We start from the raw sequence: 22,428 nt of genomic DNA, 5'->3' as shown, positions 1-22,428 counted from the left end.
AAGGGATATCCTGGATAAAGGAAACAGCCTAAAGAGGAGGAAAGTTCTAGATTTTGTCCTGTACCTTTTCAGCACATAAAACAACAGATACCTCTGTATCCTGGGAAAATGTCCTCAATTATCTCTTGTAGCCTAGAAATCTGCAATAAGGCCTACATAGTAAGCTAAGGGGAAAAAATGTTCGTCAACATGAGGTCATTAGTAAACAGCATTAAGCAAAATAATAAAATAAAAAAATTAGTCACAAAGCAAGGAGCAAAACAAGACTTAACAGAAAACTCAAAAGTGTTGGAACTAAGTAGTTTTCCTGAAGAATAGTTTAAAGCAATAGCTATGAAACCTTTCATTCAGCTATAATAAACATGGATAGAATTAAAGGTGTTACATTAAGTCAAAGAGGTCAGAAGGAGAACAACCAATGATAACAAATAATCTCACTCATCTGTGGTATAATAAATAAAAAAGGAGGAAGACACTGTCCAATGCAAACAAACAAACCTTTGGACTGACCTCAGAACTGAGGTTACCAAGGTGATATATGGAGGAAAGCATGTAGAACTGACAAGAGTCCTATGGACACTGGTGTGGGGATATGGCACTAAGGTGGTGGGCATGATACAATAACAATATAAGTCACTGAAAGGAGTCCAATGGACACTGGTTTGGGGATACTGGTATTAAGGTGGTGGGCATGATACAATAACAATGTAACTCCTATACTTGGGAAGTCCTACTCTCAACTATGTATTTCATTTTAATGAGAGCTATTTGTTACTTTGTAAATTTCAGGATACCCAACAATAAGTTACTCTAGACAGAAAAGTAGCCTGGCTCTGTTATCATGTTCCAAAAGAAAATAATGGCTGTTGATAATTCCCAGGTAGTCAAGTCCTGGCTGATACTTCTGTGGCACTCGAAGAAAATGGGGGACGGGCATCGTCAGATTCCCCTCTTTGCACAAACTATAGCAGACCAATGCCACACCCTATACCACCAGACAGAAATGGCCCTTCTCCACAACTTAACCTTATCAAACTTTCAAACCACCCAATCTGTCTAAAAATCGTGGACCACACAGCTCTACACACAGCTGCTGCATGACACCTCAATATTTTATAGTAGTATCATAGGAAATCTTAAGAAAGTTACATAGTAATCAGCAAGCTCAGTTAGCCTAAACAACAACTAGAAAGTCTCAACTAGCTCCAATCACGTCTTATCATAAATCCTTAGGCACTTCAGTAACACTATGCAGAGATAGAACAATACAGAGATAGAACAAGTGACATATGTTGATCCAAATTTTGACAATTCTACTTGCCTTTGCGTTGTAGCAAGCAGTGTGTGTTTGTGCCTGCATGGAAGCAGGCTAGGGCGGTAGTTGTGAAATTGGGGACACTACTGTTCGGGAAGGTCACATTGGTGAAGGGACTGGTGTTTGAATCTTTAGTGACTTACATGCCTGTATTATGAATAACTTGGTAAGTCACGGTGTTAGAAATTAGAGGGGGGAAAATAAGGCTAGACAGATGGCCTTAAGACAATATCTGCTTTGAAATTTGGATAATCAGTGAGTGACAAGAAGGTTAAAACAGAAGGGTGACACAATAGGCTGCACTGTTTCAAAATGACATTGTGATGCCAAAATTAAAATGAAGAGAAATGAAGAAAGCAACTTGAAATATGGATGAAGAACTTCAAAAATCACTGACTGGACATACAATTTTAGGAGTCATCACCAAGTAGATAAATGAGTTAATTAAAAAAAGTTACTTTGTTCATTTAAAAATATTGTAATATATGTCAATACACTACATATATTTTGTAAAATTCACATTTGTTCAGTTAGTAAATATGTGAGTAGTTTCTATGTTCTTAGCATAGTCTTAGGCCATAGCACAGTGGATAGAGTTTGCCTCACACACAGCCAACCATGTTTAATCACCCAAAATCCCATATAACACCCTGAGCTTCCAGGAGTGGTTTCTAAGCACAGAACCAGAGGTAACTCAAGTACTGCTGGTTATAGCCCCAAAATAAAACAAAACACAAGCAAAGCAAACTAAGATGAAAATAAGGGGCAAGGGGCCGGAACGGTGGCACAAGTGGTAAGGCATCTGCCTTGCCCGCGTTAGCCTAGGACAGTCTAGCAGTTTGATCCCCCAGCGTCCCAGAGAGTCCTCCAAGCCAGGAGCAATTTCTGTGCATATAGCCAAAAGTAATTCCTGAGCATCACTGGAGTGTGACCCAAAATCCAAAAACCTAAAAAACAACAACAAAAAGGAAGGGGCCAGAGAAACTGTCAAGTACTTGAACTGCACACGAAAAATCCCAGTTCAATCCCAAAGGATTGAATTCAATCATATAGGGTTCCCAAACCCTGCTGGGAGTGATTCCTCAACCTAATTAAGAGTGAACTCTGAGCACTACCAGGTGTAGCCCAAATTACCCTCCTGCCAATTAACAAACAATAGGTTTGCTGTCATGTCAATAATAGTCTAATAGTGATACAGATATGAATGAAGTAATTATATCCAAGTGTAAAACTGAACTAGAAAAGCAATCTGATGTTGTGACACCTTGGTGTGAATAATGGAGATCAGGAAGCAATAACAGGTTTGATTAAGAATTAGCAAAGTTAATCATCAGCACTAAAGACAAGAGGGGAAAAAATCCTTTCAGAGTAGGAAAAGAATGGAAAATGGCTTATGATAGGATTTTTGGTTTAAAGACGAGAGTAAAGGTGAGGCAAGGGGTGGGGAAGGTAAAAAATGGGGGGGGGGGGGTCAATGGTGACATGAAAGTTGCTCTGATGAAGGGGGTGTGCGTTTTTATGGCTACAGTCCAATTATGAACATGTTTGTAATCATTGTGCTTAAATAAATTATTTTTAACAATGAGAGTAAAGGTAGAAGAAACAATATAGATCAATATGAGAAAGCATGCCAAAGAAACAGTACACAATTTTTTCATTAACTGCATTTCAAAAGAATACAAGCTATTTCACCAGGATAAAATTAGTAAACCAAGATCTTGCCTAAAGCAAAAAATACCATTATTCATAGGGCATCTTTTCAATATCTTAACATCCTGGGTCTCTAATTTTCTATGAATGATAACAAGCACATATCCATGTATAATTAAACACACAGTAATGTTTTTTTAATAATAATGTTCCTTATGACAGAACCGAAAAACTGCATTTCAATAACATGCACGAAAGCCATATTTATGAACCAATTTACGCAAGAAGTCCCTCATTCAACCAAAAAGATTTTGACAATATAATTGTAAAAGGCTCATTAGTTTATACTACTGAGGCAGAAAATTCCTGCCCAATATACCTTAATCAAAGTAACCAATCAGGAAAATTAGTATGTCCATATAAATTCTTGATCTGTCATTTTAGACAATTAACAGCGTCAAGTTAATATATACCACGTTTGTTTAATTTATTTAAATTTATTTTATTTTAATTTAATTTATTTAAATACCCAGTATCATGCTACTTGATATATATTCATTTGTCTTAATTTACTGGAATTTAAAATCTTTGATGACAAGAATATTCTCTTTAGTAGTCATTGTTATATATACATTTGTTCCTGAAATAGCAACAAATATTCAAATAACTAGAAAAAATTATTTTATAAGACTGAAGTATGTAATTTTAATATGATTACAAAGATAAACCAGATAAATCCTTTAATTCCTATTTTCCTGAACAGATAGCACTGATATAATCGTTAAATCTTTATTGAAAGTATCATGTTTTACATCAAATCAAAGAAGCTACTGATTCTAAAAACCACAATTATTTTATGTGCCAATACTAAATATTAAGCAGAGAACAGAAGTAGTGAATACTATGACTGGCATCATATCTTTCCTTTTCAACAATGGGACATTAATTTATTCTAGTTACCAGAAACTCTGAGGTAGATAGCTCAGTAAAGTCCTTTTAGTATTGTCAGAGCAGAAAAGAATTACTTCACCAAGATTATGATTCCTCCCTATGAAAACTATTATCTAATGATATAGAAAGGACAAAGGGCCAGACCTGTAACTTAATTTGGAAGAATGCTGAGATATATCTCCAGTTCCAGAGTTTTTCAGACAACAGTGAGCCTGTGATACATGTGCAGCAAAATTCACTTTTGCCCTTTACAGGTGATGATATTAAGAGAAATCTCCAATAAATGAAAATGCAAATTTCTGTCTCAGAATATACTTCCTAGGGAAACCAAATAGATACAGAAAACAATGGCTAAAAGACTTATTATTTTCAGAATAGAGAAAACTAAATATGCACCTTGGAATTGTTGAAATACTCTAATTGGAATAAAGAGATCAACAAGACCTGGAATTTAATTAAGGAAGTACCACCACTAACCCCTACTCCTGCTTTATGTGAGAAAAAAAAAGTTAAAATAGTCCATCTGGACTAGGTGTAGTGATAATAGTACAGCAGATTGGTCATTTGCTTACATAATGCAAACCCAGGTTTGATTTCCCAGAATCCCTGAGCCTGCAAGAAGTAATCCTTGAGCACAAAACCAAGAGTAAGCACTTAACACCATCAAGTGTGGCCCAAAAACAAATATATGGGATTTATATATATATATATATATATGAATATGTAATGCATGTTATATATACATATATCCTCTGGACAAATGCAAAGTAAATATATTAGGCTAGGAAGTAGACATTGAGAAATAAAGACATCCAGAAAAAGGTCAAACGTGCTGAGATTTGCTGTTATCTTAAATTTTGGACTCTCAGAAAATACAGAATTAGCTATTGAAGATAGGAAGGTATGACTATGGGTCAAAAAGATTTATCAACAACTCATAAAAACAAGTCAAGTCATTACTGATACTTAAATTACATGAAAATACTTTTAAATGCCACTAAAAATCTAAAATAACATAGTAAATTTAATAAAAACTTTGGATTAGTATTAAACCTTATCTAAGGCCTCATTGTACAAACTAATGAATCATTCTCAAATTCAACTCTCCTTAGCAAAGGAACTATTAATGTTTCCTTATTCAATAAGTACAGTTTATGTTGGTAAGAGTTGCTAAGGGAGTATATCTTATTACTTGAAAGCTCATTCAAGGTAACCAAGTAATTTACATACTAAAATGTAGGTCAAATAAAAGACTTTTCTCTATACAAAACTTTTTTTAATAATAAAATTTCTTTATTTAAGTACTATGGTTACAAAAATGTTTGTAATTGGGTTTACGTCATTGAATGTACACCACCCTTCACCAGTTTAACTTTCCAGCCACCAAAATTTCATATTTCTTTCCTCCCCTACTATGCCCTGTCTCTCTCACTATCATTGTCATGGTAGTTGTTAGTACAGTTATTTCTCTAACTGTACTCACCATTCTTTGTGGTAAGCTTCATACCATGGGCCGGACATTCCAGCCTGCATCTCTATGGGTATTATTACCATTCTATCTTTATTTTTCTTAAAACCCACTGATTGAAAATATTCTGTATGTATCTCTTTCCCCCTGACTCATATCACTCAGCATAGACAAATTTCATGACTTCATTTTTTCCTAACAGTTGTGTAATATTCCATTGTCTACATTAAACTTAACAAAAAATTAGCAAGAGAATGGGAGAGCATACCAGACTGACCCAGTTTCTAAGAACAGAAAGGCACCAGATGTCCAAGTATACTAATACTTAGTATATAACATTAATATGATACTAATACCTTAAAAATGTGCTAAGAAATAATTTATATAAAGTGAGATTTAGTAGTAAATATAATCATAGAAAAATTTGCCAGAACATTTCTAATGCAATTGTCTCAAAAATATTTCTAAAATAATTTATAAGCAAAGGAATTCCAAAAGTTACCTTTAAAATGACAGCTTTAGGTGGGAGATGGCAACCCATATTTAACTAGAGACACTACAGGGCTTCTCAAGCATTGCAGGGAATAGCTTCCAAGGCTCAAACATCACAGGAATGGTTCTGGAGACCCCAGTCACTGTAGTTGTAGCCTTGATGACCTCCTGCCCTGCAGGAACTAAGCACACTGTATTCTGGGACCACAAAATTGGTGGCCAAGATTCACTGAGAAAGGCTTTCAGGAACGCTGATCTCATCTGGGAGGCTCCTCTCCCTTGCTCATGGCTGACTCAGATTCAATCCCTAGCACCCTGATACTCTATGTGGTATAGTACCATACTATACAGTATAAATATATGGTCTGTATACAATACTCTCTACACTCTATATGAGTATACAAGTACTCAGGAATGATCCCTGAGCCACCACCAGGTGAGGTTCAAAACCAAAAACAAGTAAATAAACAAAAATGGCAGCTTCGATTTCACCAAATATTGGTAATACTCTAGAGAATTAAAAGAAAAACTCCTCAATGATAACTAAGATATGATTGTAAGGAAGAAAGAAATTGTTCAATCCATTCCTACTATTCACAGTTGCTATATTCTATAAAACACTGACAATGCTAGATTAATGAATACCCTATTATTTCTCTAAGTATTACATCTTTGAAAACATTTATTAGTGCAAAGTCTCATTTTCTTTATGTTTCTGTTTAAGGTTCACATTATTAGTGCAAAGGGAATATAGCTCAAGGCAAGTAAGAACTCTGCCTTGCAAATTAAAGTAACAAGTTTAATAAAGGGTTGCTACACCTGCTGAGTATACCTGGGAGCTAAGGCACCTATGATGTCTGCAGCAATTTCTGTCTGTGAGCACCACAACTCAAAGGGTATGTCCACTGATGAGCACAACTAAAAGATGTTTTTTTGTACACTTGAGATTTTTCCAGATTTTGGCTATAGTGCTACAATGAAAAAAAGAGTGTAAATATCACTCCTGAGTAGAGTTTTGGGGCCCGTGGGGGGAAATGTCAAGAATGGAACTGCTGGGTTAGATAGCAGCACATACATTTGAAAAAAAAATAGGTCATACTGTATTCTAAAACAATAAATTAGTAACATTCACATTAGCAGTGGATGAAGGATCCTTTTCCCCTACATCCAGGCCAATACCAGTTGATTTTGTTCTGTGATATGTGCCAGTATCATTGATGTGAGAAGACAACTCATTCTTGTTTTGATTTGCATTTCTCTGATGATCAATAATGCAGAACCCTTTCTCATTTGCCTATTGAACATCTACATTTTTTCTTTTAGGCAGTTTCTAATTATCTCTTCTCTCATTTTCTAAAGGGGCTGATTGTTTTTTCCCGGCTTAAAGTTTCACAAGTTCATTTTTGTTTTTGGGATTTTGTTTTGTCTTCATTTCATTTTGGGTCCACCTGGCATTGTTCAGAGTTGACTCCTAGCTCTATTCTCAGGGACCACTCCTGCTAGGGTTTGGGGATCATTTGATGTACTGATTATCAAAACCAGATCAGTCACATGCAACTCAAGCAGTCTACCCACTGGTTTACCTACCCTGGCTGTTCCCCCATTAAATCCAGTCTCCAGAAAAACCTCTCTTGTCTAGAGTCATGTCTGCTAGGCCTCTGGCAGGCGGTAGTCTCTCGCACTGCAGAAAAATCTAGCTTTCTTATTTGTTATTTTCTTTGGCTTATCTATTTTGGCTAATATGTAAATTCCATGAAGGACTTAATTTTTTCACAAAAGTATTATATAATAAGACTTAATAATATAGAATAATAATACATAGGCTTCACTAGAACATCACAATAAGAGGTAAAGATGTCAATTTTATTTTTGTTTTGGTGCCACACCCAGTGACACTCAGGAGTTACTCCTGCTATGCGCTCAGAAATTGCTCCTGGCTTGGGGAACCATAGGAGACGCTGGGAATCGAACCCAGGTCTGTCCTGGGTCAGCCACTACATGCAAGGCAAACGCCCTACTACTGTGCTATCTCTCCCATCCCAAGATGTCAACTTTAAATTGATTAAGCTATGTTCACTTTAGCAGCAAATATACTAAAATTAAAATTAGACACAATAAAATTTCTATAGTAAACATGAAGAAAATAAAATCTCAATATATCTTTAAATTGGGTAGGAAAAAAACAGTAAGTGAAATAAATAAAAGACCCCCCCAAAAGGCTGGGGATATGGCTCAAGAGATATGGCCTATGTCTTGAGTATAAAAGGACCAGGGGTTTCTCCTCAGCACTGCCAGGTGTGGCCCCCACAACTAAACTACATACATATATACAGAGAAAAAAGAAAATAAATATATATTATATAAAATATAAACTAATGTCACATAGTAAGAGGGCAAATAAGCGTGTCTGTGCTTGAAATAATACATAACTTAAAAAATAAAATCTGTGAAATGCTATTTCTGAGATAATGAACTATTTACCAGATGTTTTCATTTCCTAGGGCTTTTAAAACCCTGGGAAAGAACCCTTACTTGACTCTTACAGCTATTGATGATTTGCCTTTAATAGCTGAACACACCCTCTGCTTCCATCATCTATTCTTAGAACAATATTATTAGAACAGTATTAGAGAAAGTGTCTGCTCTAAGTTCAAGTGGAACTTGACTTATATATTAGTTTCTGATATAATCAAAAGTTGTGTGAATGCCTATATACTTTATTCTCATTGACAGAATATGTTTGTCACAGAGATATTTACCTGTATCTCAACTTTCAAAACTTTTTGGGAACAATTGGGTCTCCCAATGGTATTCAGAGGCCTGGAAGGTTCTCAGCCAAATGGGCCAACAACTCAAAGCAATGAAGTTTAATGATAAAGTGCTGCTCATGTCCTACAGTGCCAGGGATTATCCTGATCATTTTAGTGCCATTAGGGGCCTCCACAGACAGCCCCTGCCATGATTGGGGTACTATCTAGATCAGGGCTGGAACCAGACAAGACTTGCTCCTTAATGCCTATACTATCTTTGTGGACCCACTTATTTGTCTTTTTATTCCCAGCACCTAACAACATAGTTTGCACATAGGATATTTTCAATAAATTTTACTGAATAGTGATAAATCAGTTATAAATAATGCTACTTACTATGCATATATTCTAAATGTAAATGGAAGGCAAGTAGGGCTATTAATTTTTTCTTTTCCATAAATTAAATTCTGAAAAGGATGAATAAAGGTCTTTGTTTCTTGGTAATGAATTCATGCAAGTTACAGTTAATTTATTCTAAACTCCCTTGAGATCACTGAATATGGTTCATATATTGTATAATAAAGCATATTCAAGACCCAAAAAAGTAATCTTTAAATATAAATACTACATAGTTTGGTTCTATCTATCAAAGTAATTATGAATCATTACCCAAAAGAGGAAATTTAATATCTAAATAACTCACCAAACTGCACAATGATCAGCAAAAATTACATTAATTCAAATAGGCAAATATACATAACTAGATTTTCAATTTCATATAACAAACTGGCAATGACATATATTTATAATGTCACATACTTAAGACTCCCACTGATAACTTAAAAGCATTCTGAAATGCACTATCACTTATCAATATGAAGATGGTCTGAATTACAGATACAAAAAACTTCCAGGTAATATGTTTCTAATTAAAATACAAGGTAGTAATATTACCATAACCTTTTAATATGTAGTGTTTACAGTGGATAATTCTAATATACATTAAAAATCAGACTTAAATTGCCATTGCACAATAAAATGCATTTCTTATGATTTAGTATGATTTTAAGTGCTCATAATAAAGACAATGTAATAAAATATAATAAAGATAGTAAAAACAACCATTAGCACTATCACTATAGAATTTTGCAAAAATTTTGGGTTATAATTGTTCCTTTTAACCTATTATTCAACACTTGAAGTCTAGTTTACTAAAATATTTTCCAATATACACAAAGAACTAAATTAAGTACTTCCATGCCCTCCCCCAATATTCTCCGGAGATTCAAAGCTTAATATGAGTTCCATTTTCCAGAGATAAAAGGAGTGCATTAACAATGATGTGCCTCAGCTTTCTTCTTTTTTACAATAAATTACCATATTTATATTTTGAAGCTGTCAAATGCTAGAGGATATTAAATAACCTATCATCATAATTAACTCTTTAAATGGTTCAAAATAGTGAAAGTTTAAAATATAGCTCTATATTTTTCAACTATTTTAATAAAAGCTATTAACTCATTGCATAACTGATTTTAATTAGGAAATGCACCATGAAAGATCAAATCCCCCCTCACTGTAATGTGTATACAAAAATTTGAATTTGGTGTTTCATTTTATATATATATATATATAGTAACTTTATTAATGCTTCAAGCCTAACATCAATATAAAAGCTATGAGACTTGATAGTTTCTATAACCAATATAAAATTATATGAAATATATTCTATTGTATTTTAAAAATCAGCACATTTGTTTTACAAAGACTCTATTCTTTGTATTATAAAAACACAATTTTTTTCTGCAGTAAACTAACATAATACCATAAAAATTTACTCTCTACTACATATCCAATTAAAATTTTTTAGATCGGGGCCGGGCGGTGGCGCTAGAGGTAAGGTGCCTGCCTTGCCTGCATTAGCCTTGGATGGACCGCGGTTCGATCCCCGGTGTCCCATATGGTCCCCCAAGCCAGGAGCAACTTCTGAGCGCATAGCCAGGAGTAACTCTTGAGCGTTACCGGGTGTGGCCCAAAAAAAAAAAAGTTTTTTTTTAGATCACTGGAAATTCTCCACTTGTTAGGAAAAAAAATCTAAAGAGTATTAGCAATCTAAAGACATTACAAATATTTGAAAGACCTTAAATAAAATGTCTTTATATAGTGAAGATAAATAATTTAGATGGATAAAACTGGTATTTCAAATTCACTTTTCAGATTTCAATAAAAATATGAATCAGTGACAGCTGTTCACATTTAGGACCAAAAAGTTCCTTGAAAAACACATGGGTGATTATAAATAAAAGTAATATAAAACAAAAGTATTTTTTTGTAATAAGCTTTGGGGTTCTTAGGATAGAGGCCAAGAAGTGAAATCACTGGGCTATATTTTGAGAAATTTCCAAACTGTTTTTCTTTACAAGCTGAATTAGATGGCATTCCAAACTACTATCGATAAGGATTTTCTTTTCTCCATAGCCTTCCCAGCCATGGTCAACTTGTCTATTTGATGTACGCCATGAGGTCTTGTCTCATTGTCATTTTCCTGATTGTATAGAATAGAGAACATTTTTTCACATACCTAACAACCAGGTGTATGTCTTCTTTGAGGAAAAGTCTGTTCAGATTTTGATAGGGTTACTTGTTTCCATGTGCTAAGTTTTGAGAAAGTTTTTAAAAAATTTCCCTTACATGCAATAATAAAGGTTGAATGAGAAAAAAAAAAAAAAAAAAAAAAAAAAAAACAGAACAAAATCCCATTCACAGTTGTACCTCAAAATTCAAATACTTGCAACTGACTTAAGGAGATAAAAGTCAAGACACACAAAAAACTACTGCTAAAAGAAGTAGAAGACACAGCAAATAGAAACACATTCTCTGTCATGTACTGGAAGAATTAATATTGCTAAAATGAAACTGCAAATTAAGTACTATATTAATTCAATGTAGTCCCCATCAAAATAACTATCGCATATTCTAGGGATAGGCAACAAGTACTGCTGCACATATATGGCACCAATGTTCTTAATCCCTACACATACACTGCCATTGCCATTTTAAGACATGTTACAAAACATTCTATAAATGAAAGTTGTCTGATAATGCTATGTTCTTGCTCTTCAGGGATGAAAACCTAAATGATTAATTACAGTAAGGAGCTATGAATGTATTTTACTTTAGCTTAGTTTAGTTTCGTTTGAGAACCAAAAAGAGCAGTAGTGCTAAGGGGTTACATCCAGCACTATGCTCAGGGGTTGCTCCCAATAGTGCTTAGGGGAGCCATGTGCTCAGCTCTCATGAGCCCAAATAATATTAAGTTTTAAGCATAAAGTATAAAATGTTAGCAATAACTGATCAAGAGTTATCTGAGAAAATTAGAGATAAAATATAATGTAAACTAAAATATGCATAAAGTAACCTGTAAACAGTAAAACAGAGCAGCATTATTTCATGAAATAATGGTGTGGGAACAAGGTACATACTTACCCTTCTCCTCCTATTCTTGTTATTTTTAGGCGAAAATCCACAGAATTTAGACTTGGTGGTTTCCACTTTAATATGTCATCACAGCGACCAGGTTTATATTTCTAATGTGAATCAAAATGACATAGTTATTAAGAAGCCAAAACTTAAATAACTGTTGTCTATAATGTTTTATTAAGCAACATTAATACTGTTTTCCTAAAATGCTTTTTATGGGGGTGGGGAGATACTTGGCAATGTTCATGTGTTATTTGTGGCCCTGCATTCAGGAATTATTCTTGGCAGTGCTCGGGAGACTATCTGGGAATACTCAGATCAACTGCATGTACTTCCCTTTTGTACCATACTCCACTCCAGCCCCTAAGTCTATCATTTCACATGGTGGTTCCTTGCCCTTTCTATTCATAACTTTTCTTCCTCCAAAGTTTGAGTCTTAATCTACAAATGTCTGTAAAGAATAGAGCAAGCACTGGTTAAAATTTTCCAGTGTCATGGATTTAAGAGCACTGTAGTTCCTTAGGGGGAAGAGCACTACTAAGTGACCATCTCAACTGGTGAAACACCAACCTTTGGTCATCTACAAAAAGTCCTATTTGAAATGTTATTGGGATTTTAATTAGGATCACATTAAAGCATCAGGAAAAAAAGGGTAGCCTGACAATAGTAACTTCCAATTCGTGAGCACTACAAACCTATCTAGGTTTTGTAATTTCTCTCAGCCTTATCTGTGTAATCAGTATATAAGTTCGTGCTTCTTTTGTTAAGTTTATTTTTAATAATACCATCAACACTAAAAAAATAAGTTGTATTTCTATATACTAGCAATAAACAATCCAAAAAGGGAACCATGAAAAGGAAAAGTCTATTTATAATAGTGTCTAATAAAACAAAATATCTGGAATATATATAACCAAAAAGTGGATGAATGGTATAATGAAAACTTCAAATATAAAAGAAATTAAAGATAAAATAAAAAATCACTCCATGTTCATAGAGAGAAAGCTTTATTATTGTCTTTAATACCATGTACAACAATTTATAAAGTCACGGCAATTCCTGCCAAGTGCCAGAATCCTGTACTACCTATTTCGCCTCCACAAGGAATAATTTTTGTTTTGTTTCGGGCCACACTTGGTAACGCTCAGAGGTTATTCTTGGATATATATGTGCTCCGAAATCACTCCTGGCTTGGGGGACCATATGGAATGCCCAGGGATCGAGCCATGGTCTAACCTAGGCTAGCGCTAACAAGGCCAACGCCTTATGGCTCAGTGCCACCACTTCGGCCCCTAGAAGGGATAATTTTTAAGATTGAAAATTGAAATTGACAATAAATTCTTAAATATTAAATATTGTCAAATATACCAACAACACATGCAATAAAAGAAAAAAATGGACTGTACTTCAACAAATTTAGAAACTTGTTACAAGATATTATAGGACAAGATATAATTCCTATAACTTAATAGCACATACACAGTCAGCCTTTAAGAAATACAAAGCGTAATTATCAGCTTAAGGACTAAATGAAGTACATACATTTTAAGCAGAATGCCCACCTCCAGCAGTATTGGTCACCAATCCTAATCAATAAGCTAAAACTCATCTACAAACACTGTCAGGAATAATCCCCAAATAAAAGAAATTCTTGAAAAAATATTACTGGGTTTCTGTTGTTTTATGAAGAGATCAGGAATGTTCTGAGAGCAAAGTTCTTTAGAGTCAAAGGTGATAACAAGACTGAGGAAGTGACATCCAGATAACTTCTAAGGTTAGTTTATTATTTATGCTTGTCTATATATATTTCTTGATTTTTCATATTGTATTTAGTATTTTATAATACTAAATATAAGTAAATATAAATATAACTTGAACAAGACTATAATATCAGAAACAGACAGAACTCAAATCCAAATTGCCTCAGTTGGTGGTCTCTTAACATATATTTATATTAGAAACATTTTGCATAAAATATGATGAAAGATGGGAAATAGTAAATTAGAATGGTGGGGCTGGAGCAATAGTACAGCAGGTTGGGCTTTTGCCTTGTATGCGGCTGACCCAGGTTTGATCCCTGATACCCCATTGTGGTCCCCTGAGCCTGCCAGCTGTAATTTCTAAGCACAGAACCAGAAGTAATCCCTGAGTGCCACCAGATGTAGCACACACAAAAAAATCAAAATTAGAAAATACCTCTGCAGAAGCAATTGATTAACAACAAAAGGGCCTAGGGAGGGAGCAGATAACCAGAACATGGGCAATGGGAGGTCTCTGTCAATGGAAGGCTATTACAAAGCAGCTATGGCTATGGTCTCTGCCTGTGAAGTGCAGTATAAATGCTTGTTTGACCTAACTCAGGGCTCGACTTTTTGATGCAAACTGAGCAGCCACTGTAATAAAACATACTCCCTCCAAAACAACAACAACAAATAGAAAGGAAAAAAATGCTATATGCTATGGTTACTAATGTTAGAGAGAGGAGTCTAGGGCTGGCTGTGTTCAGGATACTCCTGGTTCAGGACTCAGGATGCCAGGGATCAAATCCTATTTGGTCACATGCTCAAGAAGCGCCCTACTCACTGTACTATTTCAAACAGACTTTAAAAGTGAGAAAAATAACAAAAATCCTAGTTACAGGATCACTTGCTTCAAGAAGCAGTCCATATACTACATACTAAACTACAGTTTAAGCTTTACTATAAACAAACCATTGGAATTACCAGGAAAGACCTTTTATCATGAAAAAATTTTAAAACATAGCATATAATGTCCCTTCCAGTCTTATATTTACACATCAATATAAAATCAAACATGCAGTATATAAATAGAAGCTTCCATCCATTTATTTCCCTTGCATAATTCATTTGGATAACACATCTTTCAGTAGAATAAAATATTTTATTTTCTTAAGGCTTGTTTTAAATGTTCATTTTTATGAATGCTGAAACTCTGTCAATTCAGAAAGAAAAATCTTATAATATTCATTTTTTCTATAGCAAACACATATGACAGAAATGTCACTGACCTTTTTGGTAGCAGTGGCTTACCACAACAGCAAAGAAGAAAAGAGATGACATGACCTCATCCCAACCTTTGCCGAAGGAACATCCTATTTATCATTTACTATGTTTCATATTTACTTACATCAGCATGAAACCACTCAGAAACCAAAATCAATCTAAGTATTAAATGTATAAAAAATACTGACTACAGAATTAAAGTAATTTATTATGGATATCTAGTGGCAAAATATAAAGAGACTTAATGCATAATAGCAGTTCTAAGTATTAACTGCACCCTCTTTCACTAAAAATCAAGGCTCTGAAATAAGACTGTCTTCTTGTTATACAATAATTCAAAAGTCTAAGTCACTGCTCATTCACTATCACCAAATCATTAGATATTAGTGGAAATCTCAAAGCATTTCTGTCAAATGAGCAAAATGGTAGAAATTTTTAGAAAACTATTTTTAATAGTAGGATTCAATTAGTGACATAAAATCAATAAAGACAGAATCTGTGCTTAAATCTAGTTGAATATCTATTAAAATGAAATTCTATTTCAGCAAAAACTATGTTTGATATATCTACAAAACACCATAGAATGTTCAATAAATAATCAGTAAATATTAAATAACTAGGACTAATTTTACTAGAAACCAGGGAGATAACTTAGCAGAGACACAGATTTTGCTTACACTAAGAGTCGAGGCTAAATCCTTGTATCACCTAGTTTCTCAAATACCCTTAGATGTAGCCTTGGAAAGTCCCATGTATTGGGGCTCTGAGAACCTGCAGGATGTACCTAGTATTCCAAACACTATAGGGTCCTAGCAGCATCACACCTCTGGCCTTTGCTAGCCTGGCTGACTAGCATTGTGGGAAGTGGTTTGAGAAATACCCCCCTAAAATAACACAAAAAAAATCAGTCCCTTATATTTAAACAAGATTATTCAAATTAACATTTATAAAAGATTATGGATTTATTGCTATACAAAGACCTTTTGATCCCAATCCCTAAAATATTGAGTATAAAATATTAAATCATTTAAAAATTAAAGCTTTTAAAATAAATGTTTATGAACTATCAAACTTAAAATACAGAATCTTGCTAAACTATAAACGAAGATACAAAAATATCTTTTCTAGCTACATGCTCTAATCTATAATTAGGGAGTAATACATTTTAATTTCATTAAATTCACCACCATCATGTAGCTAAATTTAAAAAAATTACCACAGCTATATTTAACTGAAATAAATCTTATTTTATCAAATGTTCTGGCAAATTAAAAAAATGGGGATAGGTTATGTCTGAAAAATATTACCAGTGTACCTAAAATACCCATTATCATTGTAAAGAAAAAATATAAACAATGCAAATATCAAAGAACAAAGTGATATGCTCAAGAACGTGTTCATTAAATGAGAACAGAATATGACTCAGGAAGAGAACAGCCATGTGCTCCAAATTACAAATCCCTAAAACTAAAGCAAAGAATATTAAATAAGGGGCATACATGGTATATTTGTTGTATACATCGGTGATTCTCAACAAGGGGTGAGCATGTTCTATTTAACAATAAGTATATTTTTGGTTGCTATGCTCAGGAGGGTAGGGAACACTACTGCCATCTAGTGAGGAGAGATCAGAGATGTTACTAACCATCCTACAAATTAATACACACCCTTATCCATCCTAAGAAGTTAATGACACATTTGAGAAACTCTGATATAAGTGAAACTAAGAATAATAACAAGAAAATAAAAGGTTTAGTTTCTCTCAGCAGTTTCAAACTATAAGCTTTATGATTTTAAGCATATTTAAAGGGTATGTTCATTCATGCAGATACAATTTTTAAGAGGCAGAAATAGCATTTTTCTTCTTAAAAATGGATTATCTAGTCCTATGCTATGATTTTCACTAGTAAAATGTAGACAAAAACACTATCATAATAGGCATTCCAGTGCTTATAATGAAATAAAAAACATTATAACTTCTGAGGCAAAACAGTCTCATGAGCATTGAGTGGAAATAAAAAATGATCAGTCTTAAATACCCAACTCAAAGCTAATGACAATAGAACCAAGAGACCCAAACCACAACAAGCTATACACAAATGGGACCTGTTACACTAGTAGTCCAGAGGACTAAGAGTGGAGATTTGGGATGCATGCTGGGAATAATGGCAGAGGGAGGTCATCACTGGGAATTGCCCTAATTCACTGTCACTATGTGCCTTATATATAACTGTGAAAGAATTGTAATTCACATTGGTCTTAATAAAAATTAAGAAAAAAAATCATCTCCTGAAACTAAGAAAGATTTCTGACTTGAGTAATTTCACTTTTCTTGCTGGTCTAACATCTAGCTGGTATGTCATGTTTTGGGCTTTCATTGTTTTGGGGGGCAACATTGGGTGGTGCTCAGAGATTATTCCTGGTTCTACACTCAGGGATCACACCATAATGGGATGCCAGGATCAAACCTCGGTCAGCCTTGTGCAAGGCAAGTGTCCTACACGTATTCTATGACTCCACACCCCCTAACATTTGCTTTTAAAGACACCCTAATTAATATGCTGCTAGACAGAAAAAAGCAACTCTGGCTTAATTTGATATGATATTGTCTGTTTTACTAAGAAATAGGCAAATATTTCATATACAAAACAAATATTTTGCATGAAAGAAAAGTTACTTGAGCCAAACTACATGCCATGAACAGTTACATAAATACTTGAAATGGTTAAAAATTAAAAACTATTAAGATAGTGAACCCAATCATAATGGAATTTTAATATAATCCAGGAGAGAACAGAGATGCTAAAATGAGCAATCAATCAAGGTTTCCCAAGAAATATCAAAATCAGAGGAGTGAAAGAAAAAGGGGTCTCCCTGAAAAAAAAAAGAAAATGCAAAAACTGAATTTCAAAGAGTAACAGAGTTCCCAAAAAATTCTATGCAAGGAGTCAATACCTAATATGAGTTAAAAAAACATTATATATATATATATATATATATAGTTCACTATCCTATGCTGCTCTTGTTGATATATAAAGGAGATAGATGGAGGTAAGGCATTTTTGCCTTTCAAGCTGAAGGACGGTGGTTCAAATCCCGGCATCTCATATGGTCCCCTGAGCCTGCCAGGAACGATTTCTGAGCATAGAGTCAGGAGTAACCCCTGAGCGCTGCTAGGTGTGACGAGAGAGGAGAGAGAGGAGAGAGAGAGAGAGAGAGAGAGAGAGAGAGAGAGAGAGAGAGAGAGGAGAGAGAGGAGAGAGAGGAGAGAGAGAGAGAGAGAGAGAGAGAGAGAGAGAGGGAGAGGGAGAGAGAGAGAGAGAAAGAGAGAGAGAGGAGAGAGGAGAGGAGAGAGAGAGGAGAGAGAGAGGAGAGAGGAGAGAGAGAGAGAGAAAACTGGTTGCTGAAAGGGGATAAAATGACATGCATGGTATCCCTTTCTTAACATTAGTGCAAACAAGTGTCTAAAAGGGAGGGGGAGAGGGAGAGAGAGAGAGAGAGTGAGTGAGAGAGAGAGAGAGGAGAGAGAGGTTTTATAGATATATAATATAATTTATAGATATATATATTATATATAGCCTGTTGACTGAGTATACTCACAAACATGAATAGATATGCGCACATATAAATGCAGAATTAAAGGCTCTAAAGTCATGTAGTGACTCCCTTTGTTAAATTATTATCATCACCGTCACTGTCATCATCATCTTCATTATCTTCATAGCATCTCCCAAGCAATGCTCAGGAGGTCTGGGACCTATCAGGTGGTTCTCAGCCAAACTAGCTACGAGTTTGGCACAAGAGTCTGAGACTGCCCGGGCCCTGCAGTGCTAGGGATACCAGTGCCATCCTAACAGCACTAGAGTCCTCTTGACTGTAAACTCCCTTTAAAGGATAAAAATGAGGTGTCATAGTATGCAGTACTCAGGGAACCATGTGGTGCCAGGGATCAAATCCAGGGATCCACTACACAAAATAAGTGCTGAGTCCCTTATGCTATCTCTCCAGCCCATTCCTCTTTTCATAGATCAACAGATTGACTGGCAGAATGGATATGAGCTAACAACAAAAGCCCCAAATCTTAAAAAGAAAATTAAAAAAAAAGATTTATACAACAGCAAATGATAAAGGGTTGAAAGGCTAGATTTGATGATCTCATGAGAAGAGATTACAAAACTGTTCTAATAGAAAACCTAATTTTCATTTCTCTTAGTCTAGTTTTGTGTGAAGTGGTGAGTGGGAGGGAAGAGAATGGGTAAGTGTTGGCAAGCAAGCAGAGCTCAGACAACCTAATATGCCTTTAAACAGAAGCCTCTCCCCTAATTACAGGGCAATGTGAAAAAGTATGAACGAAATATTTTGTCCTTCTGAGGCTAAACTTCCAGGACAACCTGACCTTACTTTCTGGACCAACTAACTGGCTAACTCACTCTCAGTCTATAGACATTCATCCTATATAACACAATGTGTTGCTATGTCCTGTCTTTCAAAAAATTCTGAAATTTACTTTATTCATAATTTCGTTAAATTTTCAATCATTTGGGACTGGAGAGATAGCATGGAGGTAAGGCGTTTGCCTTTCATGCAGAAGGTCATTGGTTCGAATCCTGGAATCCCATATTGGTCCCCCGAGCCTGTCAGGAGCAATTTCTGAGCATGGAGCCAGGAGTAACCCCTGAGCGCCACTGGGTATGACCCAAAAACAAAACCAAAAAAAAACAAAAAAAAATTTTCAATCATTTGAAAGTTACTGGAATGTTATGCTAGATGATCATAATCTTGGATTTTAAGTGAAAGTCAGTCCTGAGCTGTGTTTAAGCTTTTTTAATTAAAAAGAATAACTAGGTGCCTATGAGAGGCCACATATATATGTTACTGAGTTTTGTAAATTATAAGAAAAGGGTTTCTGCCAGGGGGCTACCATTAACACAACTTTAACATTATATTTTACTAACTTGTGGGATATAGTAGTTACAAAATAATTTTCTTAGCACTGTAATGAAAATTTGATACACACACTCTGATAAATGATAGAAAGAAAAAATAGTAAAAAAAAAAGCATGTACAGGTGTCACTTATCAAGATGCAGCAGACAAGTGGTAGGGAAAAGAAGTAATAATTATTAGAGATCTTTTTTACTTCACTAAAAAAACACAGAAACAGTAGCATTAAACACTATCATAATTATTTTAAGTTGCATTATGTAAACACTTAGGATATACTTCAATTCCAAGTTTTAAATTCTATCTTCATTTCACTAGTACTCTCTACTACATATAATCCCCAAGAGCTCCAAGAAGTACTCTCTACTACATATTACCCCAATACCAATTAAATACATAAGGACATTTTTTCCAAATATTTATCTAACTACAAATAACTCTTGTGGGAGAATTATTCTGTGTATTATTATAGACACTTTAGCAGAACCCCTGGCCTCTTGTTCTATGATATCATTCATACCACCAGGAGCTTCTCAGTCATAACATCAATACATGTGTCAAGATATTGTCAAATGTGACCTAGAAATTAAAACTGTACAGTTGAAAACTACTTAACATGGGGATAGACCATAGTACAGCAGGCAGTTCACTTGCTTGCTTGCATGCATGAGCTAGGTTTGATCCCCCAAGCACAGTCAGGAGTAATTCTTGAGTGCAGAGTCAGGAGTAAGTCCTGAGTACTACTGGGTTGGGAAGGAAAAGGAGGGAGGTAGAAGAGGAAGAAGAGGAGAGGGGAGGAGGAGGGGGTAATAGGAGGAAGAAGTGGAGGAGCAGTGAGGGGTGAGGTGTGAGGGTGTGGAGTGAGGGAGGGAGAGGGAAGGAGAGAAGGAAGAAGTGGAAGAGGAGGGGAATGGGAGAGGAGGGAGAAGGAGGAGGTGGAACAGGAGAGGAAAGAGAAGAAAGAAGAGGCTGGGAAGGAGGCTATAATGGCAGATCTCTACCCATTGTCCCAGGCTCTTCAGTATTTTCAGGAATGAACATACTCATTACTAAAGATACTTAGATTCAGAGTTAGAAAATAAAGACGTTTATTGGAAAATAAGTGGGGGGAAAATCTGCCCAGAAGGGAAGAAATCTAGAATTTAGAATTAGATTTAGTGTAGCTCATTTTGTGACGTTTTATAGGAAAACTGGGCTTTTGTATTATATATCAAACAAAGTCTCAAAGGACTCCCATTAATTTTCCAGAGAGATCTTGTTAATTTAGGGCATATTTGTGTTGCTAAAATAAGACTAATATCTTTTCCACTTAGGCTTGTGGGACTGTCTAGTTTAGACCTTTACAGTTTTATCTATCACGATATGAACAGGTATTACCTCGTTATTTCTAAGTCTCCTATTAGCCAGAGTTGGAGCAGAATTTATGGTCTTGGAAAAAATTTAAACTGCCCAGTCTCAGAAAAAGTTCAGGACAATGAAGTAATGTCTAAAATATAGACTTAAGTCACTAAAATGGGTCACAAGGAACAGTGGGCAAGGGGGAAACTCCTCTTTCAAACTAGAGTGTACATTCATTTATTTTCCTCTCCAACAAGAATCTAATGATCAGCTGAGAGTCTGTGTGTAAACTTTGCTAAAGTTCAAAGTGAGGAAGATAATTTTAAAATAAATAAGTGATTAAATAGACTAAGAAATGTATTTGTTCAGAGTGCCATGATGGCATGAAATGGAGAATATAATCAAAAAATCAAGAAGAACCTCTCAAAAAAAAAAAAAAGAAATTTAAACTTATTTAGGCAAAGAGAAACAAGATAAAGTACAGAGGATCTGAAGAACCAAACAATTCAGAATATGTGGTAATGCACATGCACACACACACACACACACACACACACACACCATTTAATATTCATTCCTGAGAACCTACTGTGTTGCAGATGCCATAAATGTCACTGTGATTGGGAAAGTTTAGAGAAAAAAGAATTCTTAAGATAATAAAATTCCAATCTGATGTAAAATACTACTAAAGAAACCCAAGGGTTAATAGTTATCTAATCAGAACAGGTGCCTCTCAGGGAGAAATATTTAATTTGATATTCAAAAATGAAATTAGAATGATACAGAATAAGCAATATAGAAACGTATAGAAAAATATAAAAACAATTTGAAGAAAAGGGAACAGATTTTATGAATATGTACTCACTAAAGGATATTTAACTTTGTAGCTTTTACAAAATAAATTGGTTTACCAATAGCAAAGACTACTAGCTATCAATTAACGTGGGCAACAAAAATAATAACTCAAAGCTAGCAAAAACTGTATTTTTCAATATTGCCTTCTGCATACTACAATTGA

The 22,428-nt window shown here is 34.8% G+C and overlaps 1 protein-coding gene across 1 annotated transcript in view; it reads right to left on the bottom strand.

Moving 5' to 3' along the window:
- RNGTT (RNA guanylyltransferase and 5'-phosphatase) overlaps positions 1-22,428 on the bottom strand; it is a 238,843-nt gene that overhangs the window by 89,117 nt on the left and 127,298 nt on the right. Inside the window, exon 13 of the mRNA XM_049772216.1 lies at positions 12,113-12,213. Within this exon, the coding sequence (XP_049628173.1) occupies positions 12,113-12,213 (101 nt within the window). The remainder of the gene's footprint in view (positions 1-12,112; positions 12,214-22,428) is intronic.

The sequence above is a fragment of the Suncus etruscus genome, chromosome 4, assembly GCF_024139225.1.
Source record: "Suncus etruscus isolate mSunEtr1 chromosome 4, mSunEtr1.pri.cur, whole genome shotgun sequence".
Classification (NCBI taxonomy): Eukaryota; Metazoa; Chordata; class Mammalia; order Eulipotyphla; family Soricidae; genus Suncus; species Suncus etruscus.
Note: the sequence above shows the minus strand (reverse complement) of the source record. Positions and strands in the feature narration are given on the sequence as shown.